Raw genomic sequence first — 24,845 nt, 5'->3', positions numbered from 1 at the left:
TTCTGTTTTTTTGGCTTGCTAATTTTTAATGTTTTTTTTATTATTTATTTATTACATATACAGTGTTCTGCCAGAAGAGGGCACCAGATTGAATTGTAGATGGTTGTGAGCCACCATGTGGTTGCTGGGAATTGAACTCAGGACCTCTGGAAGAGCAGTCAGTGCTCTTAACCTCTGAGCCATCTCTCCAGCCCCCTAATTTTTAATGTTTGTTTTCATTTTTACATGTAAGTGTATGTTTTTGTGAGTATGTCACATGTGTGCAAATGTTCTTGGAGGACAGAAGAGGGTGTCAGACCCCCTGGAGCTGGAATTATCCAAGCAGTTGTAAACCTCCCGATGTGGATGTCGTGTTAAATAGCAACAATAGCACTCTTAAGTAACTAACCAGTTTCAGTCCCTGAAACTCAATTATTTGAACAATATTTTTAACTAGATGTATACATGACATGGGTACAGAAAATTAAGACAGTCTTCACTCACTTTTTTGTTTGTTTTTCGAGACAGGGTTTCTCTGTGGCTTTGGAGACTGTCCTGGAACTTGCTCAGGTAGACCAGGCTGGCCTCGAACTCACAGAGATCCGCCTGCCTCTGACTCCCGAGTGCTGGGAATTAAAGGTGTGTACCACCATCACCCTGCCCACTCACGTTATCTTATCACAAAGGATTTTGAAACATCAGTAGAAAAGGTGCTTAATGTTGAATCTCCCATTAATATTTCTTAAAACTATTTTATCATTTAATTCAATTACCACTTCTTAAGAGTCTAGATGTTGTACAACAATGAGACTACCAACAAACCTAGGATTAAACTACCACCTACCTGGTTTTTTGTGTGGAGACAGATTTTTACTTGTAGCCTTGGTTGGCATAGAACTCACTATGTAGATCAGACTGACCTCAAATTTATGAGATCCACCTGATTCTACCTCCTGAGAATTGGGATTAGATGGGTGTATTAAATACTTATACTAACGTTTTAGGCTATTTTCTCATCTCATACATACATTGCAAGCACTCCACTGAGCATTATAAGGTAAAGACAAGACTAAAGAGTGCAGTTTGGAACACATTTCTAGAACTATAGGGAGAAAAGCTAAGTTACTGATATTTTCATTTCATGGCTACCATTTTTCTTGTCATCTGTTGTCTGTATTGCTCCTGATAAATCAGGTTTTATAAAATAGTTAAGTCAGGCCTACTGTAGTCATTTCAGAGACACAGCACACATGATACTTAAAACTCAGGTTAGAAAGCCACAAATAGATTTTGTCCAGCTTATGAAATAACAGGATAAATATAAAAATTCTTAATGTCTCTCAAATACTATTTACATATTTATTCCCATTTCCTATTAAGGTAAAGTTAATAAAAACATTTCAATATAAATCCCAAAGAATCAGAAAAGGCTTCATCACTTAATCTTTACTAACACCAAATGAATTCATACAAAATTAAAAATTTGATTAGTTTCACCTCATCTACCTTTTTAGAATCAGCCTTAAAACAAAACATGGCCAGCAAGATGTCTTAGGCATGCTGTAATTATGCTAATGTTTAGTTTGATTCCCAGAACCAATGTAATAGTGACAACAGATTTCACTAAATAGTCCTCTATCCTTACCACGGCCTAAATGGCCTCCTTCATCACACACATACAATATTAAATTTACAAAGAAAATAAACTAAAAGCCTTAGAAAGGGGGAAGGGGGAAAAGAACTTAAAACTATTTACATACCTGGGTTTAAAGCAAAATTATCTATTAAGCTTTTCCAAGCAATGAAGGCTATCTTTTTAATCATGGGTATTCCACTACGGAAGCCCAGTTCTTCCAGCTGTAACAAAGAATTGATGAAACTCCCACTTCGGTGCAATGTCTAAGAAAAGAAAAAAACATAATCACAAACTAATTCATTTATTAACTTTTTGTAAGTTCATAATCAATAAACAAAGCCACACTGCTTGCAAACATAACCTCTAACGTGAGTAATGGAGATGTTTTAAGCAAATTTAAAGAAGCTGAGAGTATGGGGAAAACAAACATCTTGTTCAATGAAGTGTTCGCTGTACACCGTTCAATCAATCCCCAGAACCCAGGTTCAAAAGCTTAGGCAGATGGATGTGTTTGCCCACCGGAGCAGAAGCAGGCAAATGTGCTTTCCAGGTCACTCTGACCTACAGAGCTCTAGCCTAGCCAGGACTACCTAGTAAGAGCATGTCTCAAGACAAAACTTGGGCAGGCAGGCAAGGCCAGTGAGATGGCTCAGCAGTACAAGTAGGTGCCACGCAAGAAGTATGAAAACTTGGGTTTGATCTCCAGTGGTAGAAAAGAAAAACTCCACAAAGTAGCACACATCTACTGCCTATAAGAGCACACGCATATAACGTGAACGCAGGTATGCATACATTGTTTTAAGGCTGGGCACAGAGGCAAACACTTGTAATCCCAGTGTTAAAGGCTAAACAACTGCCTACTTATTGAATGCACATGAATGTGAGAATCCAGCCTCAATCAAAGACAGAAGCTGAGCAGACAATGGCAGATGCCTTTAATCCCAGCAAAGGCAGCTGATCTAGCAAACTGAGTTTGCCAGGAGCCCACATAATGGGCGGGAGTGAACAACTCACCCAAGTAGTGCTGATGAGTGTCATATCTCACACGCATCATTCACACAAATGTCATAAATATGAAAAAGGGCAAATGGCACCTAGTGAGCAACACCTGAGGTTGACTTCTGACTCTACATGCATGTACTCCTGTTATGTCCATCAGTGTACACACGAGCATACCCACACATAAGCTGGGCACAATGGTTCACATCTGTAATCCCATAACTTGGTAGGTTGATATGCTGTGGAATAATCCTCTTGGGCACTGTAAGGATTTATCACTATCGGTTTAATAAAACACTGATTGGCCAGTAGCCAGGCAGGAAGAATTGGTGGGGCAACAAATTAAGCATGCTGGGAAGAGGAAGGGTAGAATCAGGAGTCGACAGCCAGATGCAGAGGACTTGAGATGAGAATGCCAAAAAGGTACCAAGCCACATGGCTAAACATACGTTAAGAATTGTGGGTTAAATTAAGTGTAAGAGCAAGTTGGTAATAAGCCTGAGTTACTGACCGAGCTTTTATAATTAATGTAAGCGTCTGGGAAGTGGCTGCTGGTTGGACCGTAACTTCCGCCTATACTGATGCAGAAAGATTGCTGCAATTTCAGGCCTGGGCTTTGAGCTACATGGCGAGTGGTAAGCTCCAGAGCAGCTTGAAGATGGGAATACTCAAAGTAAAAACTCTGACGTGTTCAAATTATGAAAATACCAACTAGTTCATTACTGTGGCACTTACCTTTCCAAGAAGTTTGACAAACAAAGGCCATAATTTTAATACATAAGTCTCGTTTTTACTCATAAATAGTTTTTGGAGTTCTGAGATTAATTTCTGTAAACAAAAGTAAAAACATTTATCAAATACTTTAAAAGAAAAAAATCCACTATCTAAAGTCTAAAAAGTATTCAAACAATTTTTTGAGCCAAATAACCTTTCTACAGTTAAAGTATACATCCTCCAAAGAAAGCAAAAACTGCATCACAGCAACAAGTAACTAACATGTGGCTTTCCATATAAATCATGGTTCAATAAAAACATCATGTGCTTCCTATGCAAGCATGAGGACCCAAATTTGATCCCCAGAACCTAGTCTTAAGAGAAATTTGAAAACCCAAAGCTGGAAAGATGGAGAAAAGAGGACTCCGCAGCCTCACTGGCTATCAAGTTCTAGGCCAGTGAAACAATCTTTAAAAAAATAAAATAAGCCGGGCTGTGGTGGCACACGCCTTTAATCCCAGCACTCAGGAGGCAGAGGCAGGCGGATCTCTGTGAGTTCAAGGCCGGGCTGGACCGACAGCCTCCAAAACAATACAGAGAAACCCTGTCTCGTAAAAACCAAAAAATAAAATAAAATAAAAAATAATAAAAACTGTATGTACCAAGATGTTATACTAACAACGGAATCCATTACAATTCTTCTTTTCAGAAATATAATCCCTTTATTCATCACTCATTATAGAAGGCATAAAATATCTACACTTTAGTAAAAACTAAAACAATCCACTTATTATAGGAGTAACATGTATAAGCTAACAACTTTTCTACATTTGTTTCTTTGATTTCTGATGCTTAAAATTGTGCACAAGACATTCTACCAAAATCTGTTTTTTTTTTTTTTTTATTCAAACCAAAACTCCTTAGTCTTGGTGTAACTATACCAATGAATTCAGGCAGAATTCAGCAGACTTACAAAAGGTAATACTTACAGTAGTCATAAGGTGCTCTGTAATCAAGGCTATTTCTTGTTGTTTCTGAAGCAGCAATGGCATCCCCATCTCCAGAGCAGTGGCTCCCCGCAAATGTACCTTTTGTGCCGAGTGAACAACTAATGGTATGACCAATTTGGCCCACCTCACAGATTCTTCTCCCATTTTAACTGGGGCTTGTTCAATTAGCCTACAATAGAGAAATCGATGACTAAATTAAACTTAAAAAGTGAGGTAGAGTTAAATTACCAAGATGCAAAGCCAGGGGATGCAGGCCTAGAAATCCAACTCTTCAAGAGGCTATGATCACAAGGCCTACATGTTAAGTTCAGCCTTAGGCAACTTTGTGACATTCTGCCTCAAATTTAAAAACAAGCAAAAAGACATCTGGTTTTGGCTGCAACTTAGTGGTAGAGTATTTGCCTGGTATGCTCAAATCACTCCCTCACACTGTAAAAGAAAATTATCAGAAAAAAATGAGCACCATATAAAGATGCATAACATGACCCACTTATCTAAGAATGTATACATTCTCAAGTGTATATATTTGTACAGACAATTAATGTGTACACAGAGAAACAGATTAAACTGTACCCGTATACATCTGTACCTTAGACAATTAAACTACACAAACCGTGCTGCCAGCATGTCTAACAGGAAGTTGCAAGGATGCTCCTGACTAACTCACTTAGGAGGATTCTGAAAGTCTTAATCTTTTTAGATCTGAACTCTGGCCAACAGGAATATAGCCAAGACTGTTTCAGTAAAAATAAAAACAGCAATTTACAGATTTTTTTCATCTTATTACCACCTTTCTCTTGCTTAACTTGGCTGGTCTACAGGATATTCGTGTTTGTTTTTACCCTACTGTTTTAAGTTTGTGTGTGTGTGCATATACCAGCATGTGTGTCTACACACCCAAAGTGTCTGAAGGTCAGAGAACTTGCAGGATAGGGTCTCACCTTTCACATGGGCTCTAGAGATTGAATTCAGGTGGTTAGGCTTGGTAGCAAACTGCAAGTGTCACTGTTTAATATCTATTTCATCTTCATATGTACAAACCCCAAAGCATAATTATTCTAATTTATACAAGAACCAACTGCATACCTGATAATAACATTTAAAGCTTCAAAATCAACAACTGCAGAATGTACCTCTCCTTTACTTAGTAGCACTTCCAATGAATCAATAATACTGGATACCTAAATGACAAAACAAATACGAATCAAATAAGCCAGGACTTGTTTTACTGGCACATAATTTAAATGCCCCAGAACTATACTCACCATTTTGCTAACAAGTTCACTAGGAAATGTCTGTTTGGATATTACCCACAGTGCCCTGGTACACACATTTTTGTCTGAACTCTTAATGATACCATTCAAGGTTAAAAGCAGTTCTTGAATATTTGCCTCTGAAAAAAAAACAAGTTTTAATTTCAATTATGTAGCATAGTTAATATCTTTAAAATCTCAAACATAAAAGTAAAATAACAAAGGCAGATGGGGGTGATCAGAAGTTGGAGATGATCAGATAGTCTGCAGAGATGCTGATAGGTATCACACGTCTTGCCAAAATACAAAATCCTGACCAAAGCAGAAGACAGTAAAGAAAACTGATAGCAGACTGTAAACCGTTCATCTTCCACAACTCAATTAACTATTGTCATCTTAAGATGCTAACAAGTCTTACACAAAAGAAAAAAACTGCAAATATTGATGGGGGATGTCCTTCTGTATGTTTCTCTTATTGGCTGATGAATAAAACACTGACTGGCCAATAGCCTGGCAGGAAGCATAGGCAAGGCGACCCGACTAGAAGACTAGGTAGAGGAAGGCAGAAAGAGGTCAGGAAGAGTAACTCCTTGCTGCCGAAGGAGTAACATGCCGGATTACGGGTAAGCCACAGCCTTGTGGCAATACATAGATTAATAGAAATGGGTTAATAATTAAGACAGAACTAGTCAGTAAGAAGCCCTAGCCATCAGACAACACTTTATAAATTAATAAAAGTCTCTGTGTTTATTTGGGGCAAAACAGCTATGGGACCAGACTGGAAAGAAACCTCCCCCTTCAAACTCTTCAATGGGGGGGGGGGGCGGGGAGATAGTAACAGCTTTGATATCCTTATTACCCACCTCTCAGTCACCTTGTATGTTTCCTTTACAATGGCAAACTACTAGCTACAAAACAATAGTATTACTTAACACTTGGAAAATTATCAGGTTCTATACTTTTTGTTTGTATGTTTTTTCAAGACAGGGTTTCTCTGGCTGGAGAGATGGCTCAGAGGTTAAGAGCACTGTCTGCTCCTCCAGAGGACCTGAGTTCAATTCCCAGTAACTACATGGTGGGTCACAACCATCTGTAATGAGATCTGGTACCCTCTTCTGGCATCCAAGCAGAACAGTGTATATACATGATGAATAAATAAATCTTAAAAAAAAAAAAAAAAGACAGGGTTTCTGTATGTAAGCCCTAGCTGTCCTGGAACTAGCTCTGTAGAGCAAACTGGCATCAACTATTGGAGATCGGCCTGCCCATGCCTCCCAAGTGCGGGGATTAAAGGCATGAGCTGGCTATATACTTTCAATATCGTTTCCAAACTGACATTTACCACTATTATGTAAGACCTCTTTATCATAATAAGTTCCTTAAGAAATATGCCTGTCACATAAATCAGATAAATTAGTGTTAACTTCAGATTTAAAAAGTATATTCTAAGCCGGGCGTTGGTGGCGCACGCCTTTAATCCCAGCACAGGGGAGGCAGAGGCAGGCGGATCTGTGAGTTCGAGGCCAACCTCATCTACAGAGTTGCAAGACAGCCTCCAAAACAATACTATACTTTACACTCAACAGACATTAATAGCTATAACAGATATTAATAGCTATAATCATTTTACCTACCTGACAGTCCGGAGGCAATTTTGGGATTATATAAGCAAAATCCCAAGGCCTGTAGAGCAGCACTACTCAGTTCAGAGTTCTGACTGGAAATATGAGCCTACAAAAACAAAATCGCATTCACAACAGAGGAACAGTTTCCAGAATCAAAGCCAGCTACAACCCAAATTCAATGCATTTTAATCCAATCAATCAGCCACCTTTTGGAATAAGTGAAAACCATTAGGAAAGTTTGGCAAAGGAGACAATAACTAGAAAAAGATCAACTGAAAGGGGTTGGAAAGATAGCTCAGCAGTTACTGTTGTAGACTAGATATGGCTCCCAGAACCCACATGGCAGCTCACAACCTGTCTGTAACTCCAACTCCTGGGGCTCTGAAACCCACCTCTGGCTTCCAAGGTCACTGCACTATGTGGTACATACATGCATGCAAGTAAATACCCATATACATAAACTTTTTTTAAATTAACTGAAAGAACATTTTTAAGAAAAGATAAATGACATCTCCCACATATCCATGCAAAAACAAAGAAATGGCCAACAAATGAGAGATGTTAAAATTATTAGACAGGAAACAAACAGGAGCATGGTTCTTCTACAATGAATAAGCAAAGTCTCAAATGCAAAGTTTATATCCTAGTTTTAGAATGGAGTAATGCCTTCTTCCTCTAAGACTAGGAAAGGGAAGCAGCTGCAATGTAGCAATTCCCAAGTATCTGTTAAGCATTTTATCTCAATCTTAAAAGTTAAAAAAAAGTTCAAGAAATGTGTGGCTGGGGATGTACTTCAGTTGGTATGGTACTTGTCTAGCATGCATAAAGCCCTGGGTTCAATCCCCAGCACTGCATAAATGCAAAGTGGTGGCACATGCCTGTAATCCCAGCACTTGGGAGGCAGGAGGATCAGAAGTTCAAGGTCATCCTCAGCTATATAGGAAGTCCAAGGCAAGCCTGGACTAGAGACCCTGTCAAGAAAAATAGTAATAATTTCAATAAGGTTGGGATATTTAGTTCCGCCTTTTTATTCTAAAAACAAGAGTATTAAAGTGTTGATGGCACTAAGTGGTCAAGCGAGGCTAAAAGACTACAGACTCTGTCCGATATTAACTAATACCACTAAATAAAACAATTAACTAAATTTTTTAAAGTGTTAACAACTTTCCAACCAGGCATAATTATCAAAAATTGAACATGAATGAAAACAAGTAACACATACTGTGGGGTTTGCCAATGCCAGCCTACAACCCCAAATACTTGAGAGGCAGAGGCAGGATTGTCACTTAGCTAACTACCTGGTTCCCAGTCAAGGCTTTACTGGGAAACTGTCTCAAACTCCCTTGACCCTACCAAAAAAAGAAAAGTACGTATATGAATACTATCTATCTCAAGAGTAGACCAAATGTAGTTGCCATTTTAGGATAAAGCAAACAGATTTTATCTTTGACAACTTTTTATAAGCGACAGGCTTTGAATTCAGGAAGCCCTGAACATTTTAATGGGGGAGGGGAGGAACGAAGGACAATTTCCTAACCAGTAAAATGGGTCTTAAAGAGCAAACTCGGGCTGTGGATATAGGTTGATGTCCTATACAGAGAACTTTACTAGCATGCCAGAGGCCCTGGAGTATAGAAAATTAAAGTGAGAGAGCACATATAAGGTATTAAGAGTACCTGATAAACCAAAGTAATCAATGAAAGGTAACACGATCCTGTCAATGTAACTGCTGATAGTGTATTCAGGGTAATGCACTGGCTAATTAATGCTACAGCCAAAGTAAAGAAGCATTTTACTAGAAAGCTAGTCAGCAGTTGCACCTGGAATCCCAGCATTTAGGAGGCTAAAGATTTCAAAGGACTCAATCTAGTGAGTTCATCCAGACCAGCCATGGCTTCAGAGGGAAACCCTGTGTGTAGTCATCAAACAAGTAAATAAGCAGACCTTTAAAACCGTGTACAGCCGAGGAAGGTTCTTCTCAATTTCTGTAATGACTTCTTTTCCTTCTTCTCCAGTCATACGACTTTAAAAGGAAATAGAACATAAGCTTGGGCAACACAAGCACAAACAAAAAAGTACAGTAATCACCTTAAGGATTACTTTCAGAGCGAAGAGACGACTCTGTGGTTAAGAACACACCCCACTCTGGAGCAGAGGACCTGAGCTCAATTCCCAGCACCCCTGTCAGATGGCTCCCAGTAATCTATACTCATGTTCCTGGATCATCCAACACCGGTACTCAGAACTTTGAAGTTCCTAAGGATTACTTTCAAGCCCTTAAAAAAACATATCTATTCCTTAAAAATGCTTAAGTGTATATAGAAAACAATCGTAAACTACGTCAGAAATAAGCGATTAACTTGCACAAAAAAAAATTGCCCTCTACAACGGATTCAATTTTAAAATTTATGAGAAAAGGAAATGGGAATCCCCTTGCCTAATCATATTTTGCTAATTTTAGTGTCATTTGCCAAAATTTAGAAGATTTCTGAAGTCTTTCAAATAAAGCGAATACCAGGTTCCGGCACTATTAAAAAAAAATTTAAGCCGGGCATGGAAGCACTCGGAAGGCTGAGGCAGGCGGATCTCTTTGAGTTACAGGCCAGCCAGATCGGCAGACTTGAGTTCGGGGACAAGGCAGGAGGGTTGGGGGGAAGCCAACTCTGGTGCCGATTTGATGGGTCGCGCACCTGTGATCTCAACCGCGAGAAGGCTCCCGCAAGGTCCTAAGTTCGAGACCAGCAGGGTCCATCCACCTGACCTGAACTAAACGCCGACCACTCGGGACCGCCAACTTTCTCCCCGGCCGGTTGGAGGCTTGCAGTGAGAGCCCGCCGCTCTTCAAACTACTTTCAGCTCAAAACTTTTCCAAACCGCTCCCGTTTGCTTAGCCGAACAACAAAAAAAAAACCAAAAAAAACAAACAAAAAAACGCTCCTCCCCGAAGAAGCCCTCGGACGCCGCCGCCGCTGCGCCCCGCAACGTCACTAGGCAGGAATGGCCCGGGGCGCCCCAAGCTGCCCGCGCCCGCCGCGACCCCACGGCTCCCCGGGTCGTCCCCACCACCACCACCACCCCGGTTCGTCCCCGGCCGGCCTCACCTGGTCAGAGTTAGGTAGGCGTCCGTCTGCTCTCCGGGAGACACCGAGGGGTCTTCCCAAGTCTCCAGGAGCGGCTCCAGGGGGCTGCGACCTGCGGCCGTCATGTCGGCCACCCTAAGGTGAGGCCGGAAGACACCAGTGACCGGTGGCACGGCCCGCGCGGAGCCCCCTCACCTGCACGCCGGGCCGCGCGCTCGCAGGCCGCCCGCCCGCCCGCCCGCCCGGCCTCCCTCCCGGCCGGCCGTCCACCCGGTTCCCGCCGCCGCTTCCCAGGCAGCGCGGCCGCGAGGGGGCAGAGGCAGCGCCGCCGGCCGAGCCTCCCGCTCCTCACCCCACGCGGGAAGCCCGCCCCGCCGCACGCCGCACGCTGCACGCCGCACGCCGGGGGCCGCCGTCCGCTCCCGGGCTCGCGCTATTTACTCACGCGTGCCGCCCGCTCCTCCACGACCAAGATGGCGGCGGGGGGCGGGCCCAGCGGCGCGCGGGAGCCGGGCAGGCCTGGCGGGAGAGGCTCGAGCCAATCCAACGGGCGGCGGCGCGCCGGGCTGCTCGATGGCCTGCTGCCCGCCCCCAGCCCCCGTCCCCGCCCCCCCGGGTCACCTTCAGGTGTGGGGTATCGCCTGGGGCGGGGGGCTGGAAGTGGGTGATGGAAATGAGCGCTCGATTCCACCTGACTCAATCCCGTGCTCCTGCGGACCAAGTTTGTAAACTCCCAAGTGCAGCGCTCCTAGAATGAGCAAACCATTGGATTCAGAGTCAATGGCAGGCTGTTAGGCTTGTTTTGGGGGTGTGGAGGGTTTTGTTTTCTGGAGGTCCGATGCTGAGCCTTGCGAGCCTGGCTTTCTGTCTTTAAGCCACATGCCCCAAGCCCAATGGGTAAGTCAGAGGCGCATCTCCAGCATGCCGGCTTTCAGGCGTTGCTCTGTGACCTTAGCAAAACTACTCCATCTCCATTTTCCTGAGATGAGAGCTACTTGCAACACATGGGCCTGCCAAGAAAAAGTGTAGGTAGAAGAGGCCAATGGCGTGCATAACAAAGGCCTGGAAATGGGCGGTATTGGTGTGCAGATTTCAAAATACCGCCCATCGGCCTTGCGATTCCTCCGAGTCTGGCCGCTGCCTAGAATGCTTTCTTCGATTGTACACGAGGTGTTGAAGAGTGTTTCACAGGTGCGGAGAAACTACAGTCAACCGTTAAAGAAGGTGGTTCTCATTAATGTCATTTCGCGTGCCTGTAAGCACGCTGTCGGCAGAATTGTCTCAACTTTAAAGACGGAAGGTCCAGGAAGCAGGACCTTGACCCACCCATTTACTCCCAACAACACGGAGTATGCAGAGGCAGGCAGATGAGTTCAAGACCTCCTGGTCTTCATAGGGCGTTCCAGGCCAACTAGAGCTACATAAGGAAACTGACTCAAAAAGCAGAACAAAACAAAAAACTGTTAATAACAATAAAGACTAATAAGTCTTCCCAGTGCCAGGCTAAGCAGAGTGCTTGCCTAGCACTCTTGAAGCCGGAGTTGTAACCTCAGCACTGCTGCTTGTTCTGAGCAATCCACCATAACAGAGAACTTCCCTGTGAAAAACCCTTGTTTTTAGAAACATTCCCTTTTCAAGCATTATGGTCAGTTAAGCACAGTTGTACACACTTGTATCCCAGCACTCAGGCTGAGGCAGGAAGGATCCCAGAGTTCCAAGCCAAACTGATTTAGAAGGAAAAAAAAAGTCCTCAGCTTCATTTAGTAGGATTTGAACCCACCTTTCAGATGAAATCTTTCCCTCATTTACACTTCTACCACCCACATTCCTTCCATAGAGATTTAAATTCTCCTGCCCCCAAGCTCAAACTCAGATTCCTCTGCCTCTGCCTGCCCAGTGCTGAGATTCAAGGCGTGCATCTCCACACCTGGTTTCTTGATCTCATAAAATGACTTAATGTTTGGTCAAAGGTACTTGCAGCAGAAATGTTGAGTGTATCAATAGTTAGATCCAGCTACAGTCTCAGTGGGTTCTCTCCACTGCACTTTGATGTTTTCCGTCTCATCTGAAAAACTGAAAGAAAGTTTGGGCTGGCTCAGAGGTTAAGAGCACTGGCTACTCCTCCAGAGGTCCTGAGTTCAAATCTCAGCAACCACGTGGTGGCTCACAACCATCTAAAATGGGATCTCTACCTTCTTCTGGTGTGCAAGCATACTTGCAGGCAGAACACTGTATACATAATAAATGAGTCTGAGTCAGGAGAATAACTGTTGAGGCTAAACTGGGCTGTATAAGGAGGTCCTGTCAGATACAGCAATAGAGGCTGTAACTGGAAGAGGAGTTAAGCATTAAAAAAAAAACCTGAAAAGTTAAAGTCAAAACAAACTCCCTTCCCCATGGAGACTCTTCCACACATTTTCCTATCTGCTTGCTACCTCCAAGCTTCTCTTTTCTAGAAAACTAGTCAACCCAAATATGTAATCCCAACACTTACAAGTTTGAGGCAGTAGGATGGCTGTGAGTCCTGGGCCGACCTGAGCTATACAATGAATACCAGGCCAGTCCCGCTATATAGCAAGACCATTTTTGTCTACAAGAAACAAGCCAGGAGCCGGGCGTTGGTGGTGCACACCTTTAATCCCAGCAGTTGGGAAGCAGAGGCAGGCGGATCTCTGTGAGTTCGAGGCCAGCCTGGTCTACAAGAGCTAGTTCCAGGACAGCCTCCAAAGCCACAGAGAAACCCTGTCTCAAAAAAAAAAAAAAAAAAGAAAAAAGAAACAAGCCAGGTGTGGTGGTACACACCTTTAATCCCAGCACTTGGGAGGCAGAGGCAGAAGAATCTCTAAATTCAAGGCCAGCCCTGAACTTGCTACAGCAAGTATAGCTGTAGATACAGCCTTTCTATGTAGCTCTGGAAAGGCCCTATTTATAAAATTAAAAAGATTATATATATCCCAGCACTTGGAAGGTAGAGGTAGAAGGATCAGGAATTCATCCTCAACTATAGAGTCTGTCTCTTAAAGAATTCACCTATGTATAGCAGAAATCCTTTTTTTTTTTTTCTTTTCTTTTTTTTTTTTAATTGGTCAGGGCGGAGTTGACTGGGTTTCACAGTATAACTTTGGATGGCCTATAGCTCACTGTGTAGACCAGACTGGCCCAAACACATAGCAATCTGCCTCCTAAATGTTGGGATTAAGAATATGTGTCTCCACATTCAGTTTTTCTTAACTTTTTAACATTTGTGTGTTAAAAGAAATGTAGGTCAGAGGACACTTTGGGGGAATTGCTTCTGTCCATCATGTGGGCTCCAGGGCTCAAACCCAGGTTGTTATGCTTGCTAATAAACACTTTTTATTGATGAGCCAACTCACCAGCCCCCTTTTTCTATATCTTAAATATATCATGGGGAATTTGTAATCTCAAGAGCTACAAAGTTAATCGAAATTGACAATCTTGAGAAGAGGAAAACTGGTGTTTTATTATGTGTCAGGCCTTCTGAAAAAAGAACATACAAACTTAAGAGAATGAACTAAAGTCCTCATCCCTAGGGAAATGAATGGGAAAAATTAAACATTGTTTTGACAGTGTCTCATCGTGTGTCCTGGGCAAGCCTTAATCTCCTGACACTCCTTCCTCCATTTCTTGAGTTCTAGAATTAGAGGTGTATGCCATCATGTCAGGGTTCTATCTTTATTTGATTGTCAGATGACGTATTTTCCTGGGCTGGCAGGTATTCCATGGGGAGAGTGTTTTCTCTATAACTGTGAGGGCCTGAGTTCAGATCCTTGGAACTTTCAAATTCTGTGTGTAGTGGCACATATACATCACCACAGTCTACCCATAAAATCTACTTTATTTCTCCCCAACAAGGAGATCTATGTGTTTCCCCTAGTTCATTCCTCTATACCTAACCTCTTTGGACCTATAGTTTGTAACTTGATTATCATTTATTTAACAGTTAATACCCACATATAAGTGAATACATACCATATTTGTCTTTCTGGGTCCGAGTTACTTCAATAAGGATGATTTTTTTTCTCGTTCCGAACATGTTGTCATTTTTTTAACCTCTGAATAATACTCTATTTTGTAAAAGTATCACATTTTCCCTATCCATTCTTCCATTCGGGAGCTAGGTTTATTCCAATCCTAGTGGTTGGATGAATCATATTTTGAATATATGCCCAAGAATGGTATAGATGGGACTTGTGGTAGATTGAGCCCCAAATTTCTGAGGAACTGTCATATTTTCATAGTGTCTGTACAAGTTTTCACTCCCACCAGCAATAGAGGAGTATTCCCCTTACTCCATATCCTCATCAGTGTGAGCCTGTCACTTACATTATTGATCTTAGCCATTCTGACAGTGTAGAGTTGAAATCTCAAAAATAGTTTTGATTTTCATTTCCCTAATGGCTAAAGAAATTGAGCATATCTTTAAGTGTTCCTCAGTCATTTGAGTTTGCTCTATTTGAGAATTCTCTGTTTAGATCTGTACCCCAGTTTTTAATTGGATTATTTGGGTTTTTTTGGTATCTAGGAGTTGGTAAAAAAAAATCTTTTCCCATTCTGTAGGCTGCCATTTTGTCAGAATGACAGTGTCCTTTGCCTTACAGAAGCTATTCAGTTTCACGAGATCCCATTTATTAATTGTTGAGCTTAGTGCCTGTGCTATCAGTAGGAGGATCAGGTAGAGAGGGGCATGAAGGAGGGAATACAGGGAAAGATAGGCTTGAGGGGCTTTTGAGGGACAGTAGGAAAACAACACATTAGAAAAATTCCTAAGATATATGAAGGCAATCCAAGTAATGAAGTAGATAGAACCCCAAATGGCCATCTCTTGACACCAAACTAGGCTTCCAATACTAGGACTGGGTTACATCCATTGAGCTGTTGGCCAAAGGTGTCCTATGGGTATCTCCAAACAAACCAGGCTGTTGGCAAGACAATAGATAGCTCTCAACAAAATGGCACAAAGGTGTCATTGCTCAAGACTACACCCATACAACTCATTGAACAAAGAGAAATAATGCTAGTATCTACATAGGACCTTCACTTCTATGTTCTAGTGTCTTTGGTATAGGAAGGTACTCTGCAGGCTATCAAAAGAGAAACATAAACACCCATCCAGCCACAAAACCTTTGATCTACAATCTGTCCAGCCTGCAAAATATTCTAGGGCAATAGGAGCACAAAGCTTGTGAGAGTAGAGACTAGATAGTCCAGAGACCTAGGGTAAATACTACTGATCTAAAAAAAAAAAAAATTAAATGACCCCTAATGATATTCTGCTATCTGTTCTCATAGATCAGTGTCTCCTTCAGCCTCCTCAGAGAGTCTTCCTCCTGTAGCAGATGAGAACAGATGCAAAGATCCACAGCCAGACACTGTGAAGAGAGACCTTTGAACACAGCTGTTCTAAATGAGATGTTGCCATCAAGTCCTCGCCTCATAGCCCAGAGAACCCTGCAGACAGGGAGGCAGAAGGAATGTGGAAGCCAAAGAGGATGGAGAACTCTAGGAGAACCAGGCCCTCCAAATCAACTGAACTCGGAGACTGAAGCAGCAACAAGCACAAGACCTACACAGGTCTTCACCAAGTCCTCTGTGTATATACATATTTGTAACAGACTTTCTTCACCAAGTCCTCTGTGTATATACATATTTGTAACAGACTTTCTTTTGGGCCACCAACCAGCTCCCGAATCAGACTTCTTATTAGTTACGAATGTTTCGCCTTATGCTTATCGCACTAGCTCACAACTTTAACCTGTTTCTCTTTTTACCTTTCTTTCATTCTGTATGTCCTACTCCATGTCTGACTGGCCTGGGGCTGGCTGGATGTCCCTGTGCATCTCCCTCTGTTTCCCCCTTGTTCTCTCTTCTTCCTCTCTCAAGCCTTGATTTCTCCTACTGCTTATTCTCTCTGCCCGCCAGCCCTACCTATCCCTCCTCTGCTTAGCTAGTAGCCATTCAGCTTTTTATTACATCAGTCATGTACCTTAGGCAAGCAAGGTAAAATAGCAACACATCTTTACATAATTAACCAAATGCAGCAAAAACAAATGTAACACATCTTTGCCTAGTTAAACACATGCAACATAAACAAATACAACACACCTTTACATAGTTGAAGTAATATTCCGCAACATAAACAAATGTAACACATCTCTACATAGTTAAAGTAATATTCCACAATATATTATAACTTTCAGTTTAGTACATTTATGGGACTTTTGAATATGTAAATAAGTGGGTCTCTGATTCTTGTGCCTTTTTCTTGGGCTCCTTTTTATTTTTGGGGGGGTTCGAGACAGGGTTTCTCTTTGGCTTTGGAGGCTGTCCTGGAAATAGGTCTTGTAGACCAGGTTGGTCTTGAACTCACAGAGATCCGCCTGCCTCTGCCTCCCTAGTGCTGGGATTAAAGGTTTATGCCACCACCACCTGAAGGGCTCTTTCTTCTGTTGGCTTGCCTTGTCCAACTTCAATGCATTGGCTTTTGTTTTATCTAATTATGTTTATTTTGTTATTTTGTTGTTTTTTTAAAAAGAATAGGGCCTCCAAAGCCACAGAGAAACCCTGTCTTGAAAAACAACAACCACAACAACAACAACAAAAAAGGAAATTAAAAAACTATATCGTGAAAAAAACAAACAAAAACCCATGCCTTCTACTGCCAATCATGCACCTGTAGTCTTCTGGGGTGTGCCTATGATTGGCTGACTGAGGAAGAGAAAACTAGGACCTGGTTTATTGATGGTTCTATCCATTATGCAGGCACCACCCAGAAGTAGAAAGCTACCGTATTAAAGTGCCTTTCTGGGGCAATCCTGAAAGATACTGGTAAAGGGAAATCTTCTCAGCAGACAGAACTTCAGACAGTACACATGGAATTACAACTTATTTGGAAGGAGAGATGGCCAGGTGTGTGGTTGTTCACTGATTCATGGACAGTAGCAGAAGGACTAGCTTGGTCAGATGCTTGGAAAGAGCATGATTGGAAAATTGGTGACAAAGACACCTAGAGAAGTATGTAGACAGATCTCTCCAAATGGGCAAAGGATGTGGAGATACTTGTGTCCCATGTAAATGCTCACCAAAAGACAACATCAGGTAAGGAGAAATTCAGTAATCAAGTAGATAGGATGACCCATTCTGTTGGCAGTCGTCCACCTCGCCCTCATATTCCTGTCATTGCTCAATGGCACATGAGCAAAGTGGCCATGATGACAGAGATAGGCATTATGCATGGACTTAACAACATGAGCTTCCACTCACCAAGGCAGACCTATCTACATCTATTGAATGCCAGACCTGCCAACAATAAAGACCCACACAGAGCCCCAGATATGGCATCTTTCCTCAGGGTAACCAGCCAATGACCTGGTGGCAGGTTGACTACATTGGACCACTTCCTCCATGGAAAGGACAACACTTTGTCCTTACTGGAGTAGATATCTATTCTGGTTATGGATTTGCCTTTCCTGCTTGTAATACTTCTGCTAACATCACCATCCATGGACTTAAAGAATGCCTTATCCACCATCATGGTATTCCACAGAACACTGCTTCTAACCAAGGAGTTCATTTCGCAGCCAGAGAAGTACAACAGTGAGCCTATGATCATAGAATCCATTGGTCTTACCAGGTTCCCCACTATCCAGAAGCAGTTGACCTGATAGAAAGAGGAAATGACCTTTTGAAGACACAGTTACAGTTCCAAGTAGGTGACAGCAGCCTGCAGATTGTGGGCAGGGTTCTTCAGAAGATGGTATATACATTTTTCTTTTCTTTCTTTCTTTCTTTTTTTCTTTTTTTGAGACACAGTTTCTCTGTGTAGTCCTGGCTGTCCTAGAACTCACTTTGTAGACCAGACTGGCCTTGAACTCAGAAATCTGCCTAACTCTGCTTCTGGAATTAAAGGAGTCACCACCACCTGACTAGCTTCAAGCTTTAATGGCATAGAATTTATGCAAATACATTAAAGAACTCCAGCTTGGCAAAGTATACCCAAGCAGGATATTAAATTAGATATACAGAATGCCAATAATGCAGGATATAAACATTAACATCTTTGGCATTAGTAATGAGTAAATGGCTTTAAAATTGCTTCTCCCCAGCCGGGCAGTGGTGCAAACCTTTAATCCCAGCACTCGGTAAGCAGAGGCAGGTGGATCCTTGTGAGTTCGAGACCAACCAGGTCTAGTTCCAGGAGAGCCTCCGAAGCCACAGAGAAACCCTGTCTTGAAGCCCACCCCCAACCAAAAAAAAAATTGTTTCTGCTCTTCCACTCCTTACACTGTTTTTACCAGTACTCACTGAGGCAAATGAATCCCTCACTGAGGAAGTCTTAAGGGAATTGTGGGCAAATAGTAAGCTTGCCTAGCATGCTCAAACCCTAAGTTTAATACCCAGCATGGGTTTTCAAGCATATGGTGCATTCTATACTTCCAGCACTTGGAAAGCCAAGCAGGATGATCAAGAGTTGAAGGTTTTACTTGGCTACAAAGTAAACTTGAGGCCACCTTGGACTACAAGAGACAAAACCAAAACCATAACCATTCATTTGGATATTAAGGGCACTACACAAGGTTTTTTGTTTGGGGGTGGGGATGGGGAGTTTGTTGGGAGTTTTGGTTTTTCAAGACAGGGTTTCTCTGTGGCTTTGGAGGCTGTCCTGGAACTAACTCTTATTGACCAGGCTGGCCTGGAACTCACAAAGATCCGCCTGCTTCTGCCTCCCAAAGTGTTGGGAATAAAGGCGTGAGCCATCATTGCCTGGCTTTCTGTGATAATGAATGCCTCTTCTACCTTGTAAGTGGTCTTGGCAGAAGGTAAGTCCATATCTAGTTCAAAAACTTCACCTCATGTTTTTACTTCTCTCTACCAGACTCTAAATCAACTTCTTTGTTCAGTTCTGACGTTGAAGTAAGTCACTTTTTTTTTTTTTTTTTTTGGTTTTTCGAGACAAGGTTTCTCTGTGGCTTTGGAGGCTGTCCTGGAACTAGCTCTTGTAGACCAGGCTGGTCTTGCACTCACAGTGATCCTCCTGCCTCTGCTCTTGAGTTCTGGGATTAAGAAGTAAGTCACTTTCATCCATATTTTCAATGTAAGGAATGACCACATTGGAGTTGGAATGCTACTGGGGATCTTCTGATAGGTTTGTCAAGAGGGTGACCCTATGTCTCCTTAAATAGCACATACGGAGGGCTGGAGAGATGGCTCAGGGGTTAACAGCACTGGCTTGTCTTTATGAGGACCAGGGTTCAATTATAGCACCCCATATGGCAGTTCCTAACTGACTGTAACTCCAGTTTCAGGGGACCTGACACCTTCACACAAATGCACATGAAATAAAAAAAATTAATAAATTATTTAAAAATAAATAAATAGATATCATCTTTAGTAAAAACTCTGAGCCGGGCGTTGGTGGCGCACGCCTTTAATCCCAGCACTCGGGAGGCAGAGGCAGGTGGATCTCTGTGAGTTCCAGACCAGCCTGGACTACCGAGCGAGTTCCAGGACAGCCTCCAAAGCCACAGAGAAACCCTGTCTCGAAAAACCAAAAAAAAAAAAAAAAAAAAAAAAACTCTGCTGAGCCTCATGCTATGACTTGTAACAGGATGAAAGGGCTACTGCCTTGGCTTCTTCCCTATGTGGAATTTTCGCTGTTGCCCATTTATTGCTATCATTTGCACATAAACTTTATACCAATATGAAGCCACGCACTGGCCACAACCTCTGTAGCAATAAGCATGGTTGGCAATGTCTGCATTGCTGACGCTTGCTGCATTTGGATAGGCAATGCAATGTGTTCCCTCAGTGCCAGACCTATGGTACCTCTGCCTGCCCCTTTGAGGATTACAAGTACAGGCAGAGCACACTGTTATGTAAACCTTTAGACTTAACCCTTTCTGGGTAAATACTCATTCCCTAGCCCTATTTTCCCTTGAGATCTAGAATGTCACGTCTTAGCTTCTCTGCGGTAATAAGACATAAGATTGAAGGCTCACCCAATGAGTGGGTGGCCATCTTTACAACTGTTGCTGAAAAACAGCAACAACAATTTCAGAATATACTTGCTATCCAATAAGATGTGTCTCATGGAAGCAAGTCTATAGAGTGGCAGCATCCAACTACCCACCTACATAAAACTACAGCAGCTCAATATCCATCTTTAGGGTTGGGGATGTAGCTCAGCTGACAGCTTGTCTAGCATACAAAAAAAATCCTGGGTTCCATTCCCAGCATCACAGAAAACCAGGGATGGTGGTGATCACCTATAATCCAAGGAGGAGAATCAGGAACTCAAGGTCATCCTCAGCCCTTAGCAAGTTGAGGTAGTTTGAAATTCTTTCTCAAACAAGCAAACACAAAATGGTGTTGGTGGTGGTGGTGGTGGTGATGGTGGTAGTACAAATATTGTACCCGACCCTGTCTGTACTAGCTGAGCACATGTCCAGGGTCTGTCTGCCAGCTATCTTTAGTTGATAGTGTTTTCCATGTCTGACCGGGATTTGAGCCCATGGCTGGGTAGCATGGATCCTCTGCGGCAGGTCCTAGCATTTGAAGGTGGATCACTTTGGATTTGGACGTGAGCTGACTCCAATTTCCTTCTCTATCATGTTCTCTACTTTCTCCACCGAAATGAGCTTCCTTTTAATTCCTGAGGATGGACCAGGAATTTCTGTGAGTTTCCAGAGACAGGAATGTCTGCTCCTTTAGGGAGTTTGTCACCAGGCTCTCTGTTCTGGCCAGTCTGTTCTTGTTGGTCTCCCTGCAGTACAGAGTTCTGTTCCTTCTGCTCCTGTCTTTCTGGGGGGCCTCTGAGGACTGTCACTCTTGCTCCTCCAACTGCATGTCCTCCTGTTTAAGCTTACTCAACGCTTTAAGCTCACATAAGCATTGCCCTCTCAAGAAGTGCTCTTCAGAGCTGGAAAGATGACTCAGTAGTTAAGAGCACTTGTTCTTGTAGAGGATCTGGGTTCAATTCTCAGCACCCACATGGTGGCTCACAACTATCCATAACTCCAGTTCCAAGACCAGGAATCCATATGGTTTATAGATATGCATGTAGCAAAAAATTCACACACATAAAACAAATAAATCTAAAAAAATTTTAAAGAAAGAATGTCTTCAACTGAGGTGGATGACAATCCTTCAAACTAACTTCATTGTCAAGTTACATTCAATTCATCAGAGTGGTGGTATGAAATTTTCCAGAGTTTGTATTTTCATTTTTTCACCTAGTACTGTAAAACACACGATCATACAGCAAATAACACAGCAATTTGTCTGGTTTCTCATTACAGGACACACAGCTCATTTTTCCAGGGGACAATAAAGTAGGCCAACAAATGTGTTGTTCCCTGGGTGGTAGTGGTGTATGCCTTTAATCCCAGCACTTGGGAGTCAGAGGCAGTCAGATCTCCGTAAATTCGTGGCCAGCCAGGTCTACAGAGCTAGTTCCAGAATAGCCAGAGCTACACAAAGTAACCCTGTCTTGAAAAAACAACAACAACAACAAACAAATGTGATTTTCAAAACTCATAAAATGGCGTAATATTCAAGCTGGACCGAACCTCCAAGCCATTTTGCTTGCTATTGAGGAAGATATTGGCTGGCTTCAGAGTTCCATGAAGTATGTTATGATCCATATCTTTTGTCTGTGAGGTTCTTTCAGCATGTGTTAATGAAATAATATACAGGGTTGTGTTAATTGGGTAATGTGATGGTTTGAATGAGTATGACTCCCATAGGCTCATATATTTGAATCCTTGGTCCCTAGTTGGTGGAAACTGTTTGGGAAGAATTAGGAGGTGTGGCCTTGTTGGAGAAAGTGTGTCCCTGGGAGCAGGGTTACGGTTTTCAGAAGTCCACACCATTCCCAGTCTCTGTCTCTATCTCTGTCTGTTTCTGTCACTGTTTTTCTGTCTCTGTCTCTGTCTGTCTGTCTGTCTGTCTGTCTCTCTGCCTTTCTCTCCTTCCCTCCCTCCCTCCCTCCCTCCCTCCCTCTCTCCCCCCCTCTCTTCCTCTAACTTGTGGATCAGGACATTAACTATTATGCCGCCCCAGTGCCATGCCTGCCTGCCTGCTGCTGTGGTCCCTGCCATGATGATAAAGGACTAACTCTCTAAAACTATAAGCAAGTCCCCAGGTAAATTCTTTCTTTTATATGCTGCCTTGTTTATGGCGTTGCTTTACAGAGATTACAGAGATAGAAAAGTATCAAAGACAGGTCAGGAATTCATACTAATGGACAACTTGTGGATATTACAATTCCTGCTTTAGAAACAAGCCTCTGGCCGGGCAGTGGTGGCGCACGCCTTTAATCCCAGCACTCGAGAGGCAGAGGCAGGCGGATCGCTGTGAGTTCGAGGCCGGGTTGGACCGATAGCCTCCGAAACAATACAGAGAAACCCTGTCTCGTAAAAACCAAAAAAAAGAAAAGAAAAGAAACAAGCCTCTGTCTCATGGTGCCAGGGCCAAGTACTTCCCACACTTGCTCTCTTGGCATGTGTCTTCCCTGGGATGGCAGCAGCCATAGGAACCCCTGGTGGCAGTGGAAATTCCCACAGTCTTGCACTCAGAAGAGCATAGCTGTATATTCTCTCAGTGTCAGAATTTATTGGATAACAGTAAATTCACAAGGTTCTGTGCTTTCAGCGGCCGCAACTTGCCATATAACACTGCTTTCCTTGGTGATCTGGTGGAGGGGAATGTAGGTTCTTTTATTCCAATCTTAATCACTGACATTAACTCATATCACACAGAACACAGCACTCAGTACATGTACATATATATCTGTATGTATTTATGTGCCTTATAAATGAATACAAGTTAAAGAAACTGCAGCAGAGTTGAAGAGGTTTCAGAAGTTGCCTGAGAGTCTGAAGGAACCAGACCAATGTGGGAAGGAGCTGCTGCTACTGGAACTCCCAAGATGCTAGGATTATGGGTACCACCTCACTGGGTTTGCTTGTATCTTTCCTGCTCCTTGCTACTCTGCTTGCATATGTTGATTGCATAATGGCTGACATTGACTATTTTCCTATAAGTTACTGTGTTGTCTTTGTCTTCTGAGTGGATCAGACTGATAGATATAATACCTGTATGCTCCAGGCCTCGATGTTCTGAATATAGAATGGTTTTGTTTGTTGTTTTTGTTTTTCAGGATAGGGTTTCTTTTTTTTAAAGCATTTTTTAATTTAAATTAGAAACAAGCTTGCTTCAATGTCAATCCCAGCTCCCTTTCCCTCTCCTCCTCCCCCGCCCCCTTTTTAAGCATTTTTAGTGATTTATTTATTCTCATTTTATGTGCATTGGTGTTTTCTTGCGTGTGTGTCTGTATGAAGGTGTCAGATCCCCTGGAACTGGAGTTACAGACGGTTGTGAGCTGCCATGTGGGTATTGGGGATTGAACTCAGGTCCTCTGGGAGAGCTGCCATTGCTCTCAACCACTGGGCCATCTCGCCAGTCCCAAGACAGGGCTTCTTTGTGAAACAGTCCTGGCTGTCCTGGAACTTACTTTGTAGAGCAGGCTGGTCTCGAACTCACAGAGATCCACCTGCTTCTGACTCCTGAGTGCTAGAATTAAAGGCGTGTGCCACCACCACCCAGCTTGGAATATAGATTGTGATTGCTTATAATAACCCAAACTCTCATCGTCATATTGTGCTTATTTTAAGCTAATTATACTTGATTTTGGGCACGGAATAATGCCAATTCTTTGCTTCATTTCATTGACCCTTTGTATGTCAGGTTTATGGAGACGGTGTGTGGATGCAGTCACATAAGGAAGTCACTGTTTCTAATGAAGCTTTCACTGCAGGGAAGGAAAGGAAGGAAAATGTGTTGAAAGGTAAATGGGGATCAGTTCTAGGGTTAAAGAAAATGGGGGAGGGGATGTACGCTTCTGCAGAGAGGGAGTTGAAATAAAAGACCCAGAAAGACTTCTATGGGACTTGTGATGGAAAAGGAGTACAGACTGAAGTAACTGGGATTGGTCACTTCAAGTGACCTGCAGCGGAGCCAGTAAGTGGCCAGCACACTCTTTGTGAGCCTTTTCTGCCCAATTGGAGTGCTGACCGTGGGTTGCTTCTGATCACGGAAGTACTCGTGAATCGTGGTCTCTTTCTTCCACTCTCTCCCAACTTGTTTTACTTGTTTTGTAGGCTTTTGATTAACTTCTCTTGCTGAGGCCCACGTACATAACTAGTTTATAATCTATGCCTCTCGTGTTAATTATTCTCTCCCATAATCCTTCTACCCTGCCCTCCCATTCCCCACTGTATTTAACCCTCCCTATGCCATTATTCTCCTTTCCCCCTTTGATACTACTGGCATTCCATATCCCTTTATGCCACCAACATCCTATACCTCTTCTCTCAAATTCAAGTCCCTGCCACTGCCCATGGTACCACCCGCATTCCATTCCCCTTTATGTTACCAACATTCTGTACCCTTCCCTTGAAGACCCCTTGCCACTGCTCATGACTCTTTACTCATGTACTGCCTTCTATGGGTATGTCAATTTAAATACAAGT

The 24,845-nt window shown here is 42.7% G+C and overlaps 1 protein-coding gene and 1 long non-coding RNA gene across 5 annotated transcripts in view; one reads left to right on the top strand and one right to left on the bottom strand.

Moving 5' to 3' along the window:
- Positions 1–10,424, bottom strand: part of Rif1 (replication timing regulatory factor 1) — a 53,848-nt gene extending 43,424 nt beyond the window's left edge. For all 3 annotated transcript variants that reach the window (XM_040745337.1, XM_040745339.1, XM_040745338.1), the window contains exons 1-8: positions 10,318–10,424; positions 9,161–9,239; positions 7,226–7,322; positions 5,604–5,731; positions 5,425–5,519; positions 4,318–4,507; positions 3,350–3,442; positions 1,740–1,878 (exon numbers count right to left, since the gene is read on the bottom strand). In XM_040745337.1, the coding sequence (XP_040601271.1) occupies positions 1,740–1,878; positions 3,350–3,442; positions 4,318–4,507; positions 5,425–5,519; positions 5,604–5,731; positions 7,226–7,322; positions 9,161–9,239; positions 10,318–10,421 (925 nt within the window). In that variant the 5' untranslated portion in view covers positions 10,422–10,424. The remainder of the gene's footprint in view (positions 1–1,739; positions 1,879–3,349; positions 3,443–4,317; positions 4,508–5,424; positions 5,520–5,603; positions 5,732–7,225; positions 7,323–9,160; positions 9,240–10,317) is intronic.
- LOC121140346 lies at positions 10,313–16,563 on the top strand. Of its 2 annotated transcripts, none has more exons than XR_005877135.1 (2): positions 10,313–10,436; positions 15,607–16,563. It is a non-coding gene; the product is annotated as an uncharacterized LOC121140346 (long non-coding RNA). The 2 variants fall into 2 exon arrangements; XR_005877136.1 differs by lacking the exon at positions 10,313–10,436 and adding an exon at positions 10,865–11,487.
- The last annotated feature ends 8,282 nt before the right edge of the window (positions 16,564–24,845 follow it).

Source organism: Mesocricetus auratus, unplaced genomic scaffold (genome assembly GCF_017639785.1).
Source record: "Mesocricetus auratus isolate SY011 unplaced genomic scaffold, BCM_Maur_2.0 Super-Scaffold_100004, whole genome shotgun sequence".
NCBI classification, from domain to species: domain Eukaryota; kingdom Metazoa; phylum Chordata; class Mammalia; order Rodentia; family Cricetidae; genus Mesocricetus; species Mesocricetus auratus.
Note: the sequence above shows the minus strand (reverse complement) of the source record. Positions and strands in the feature narration are given on the sequence as shown.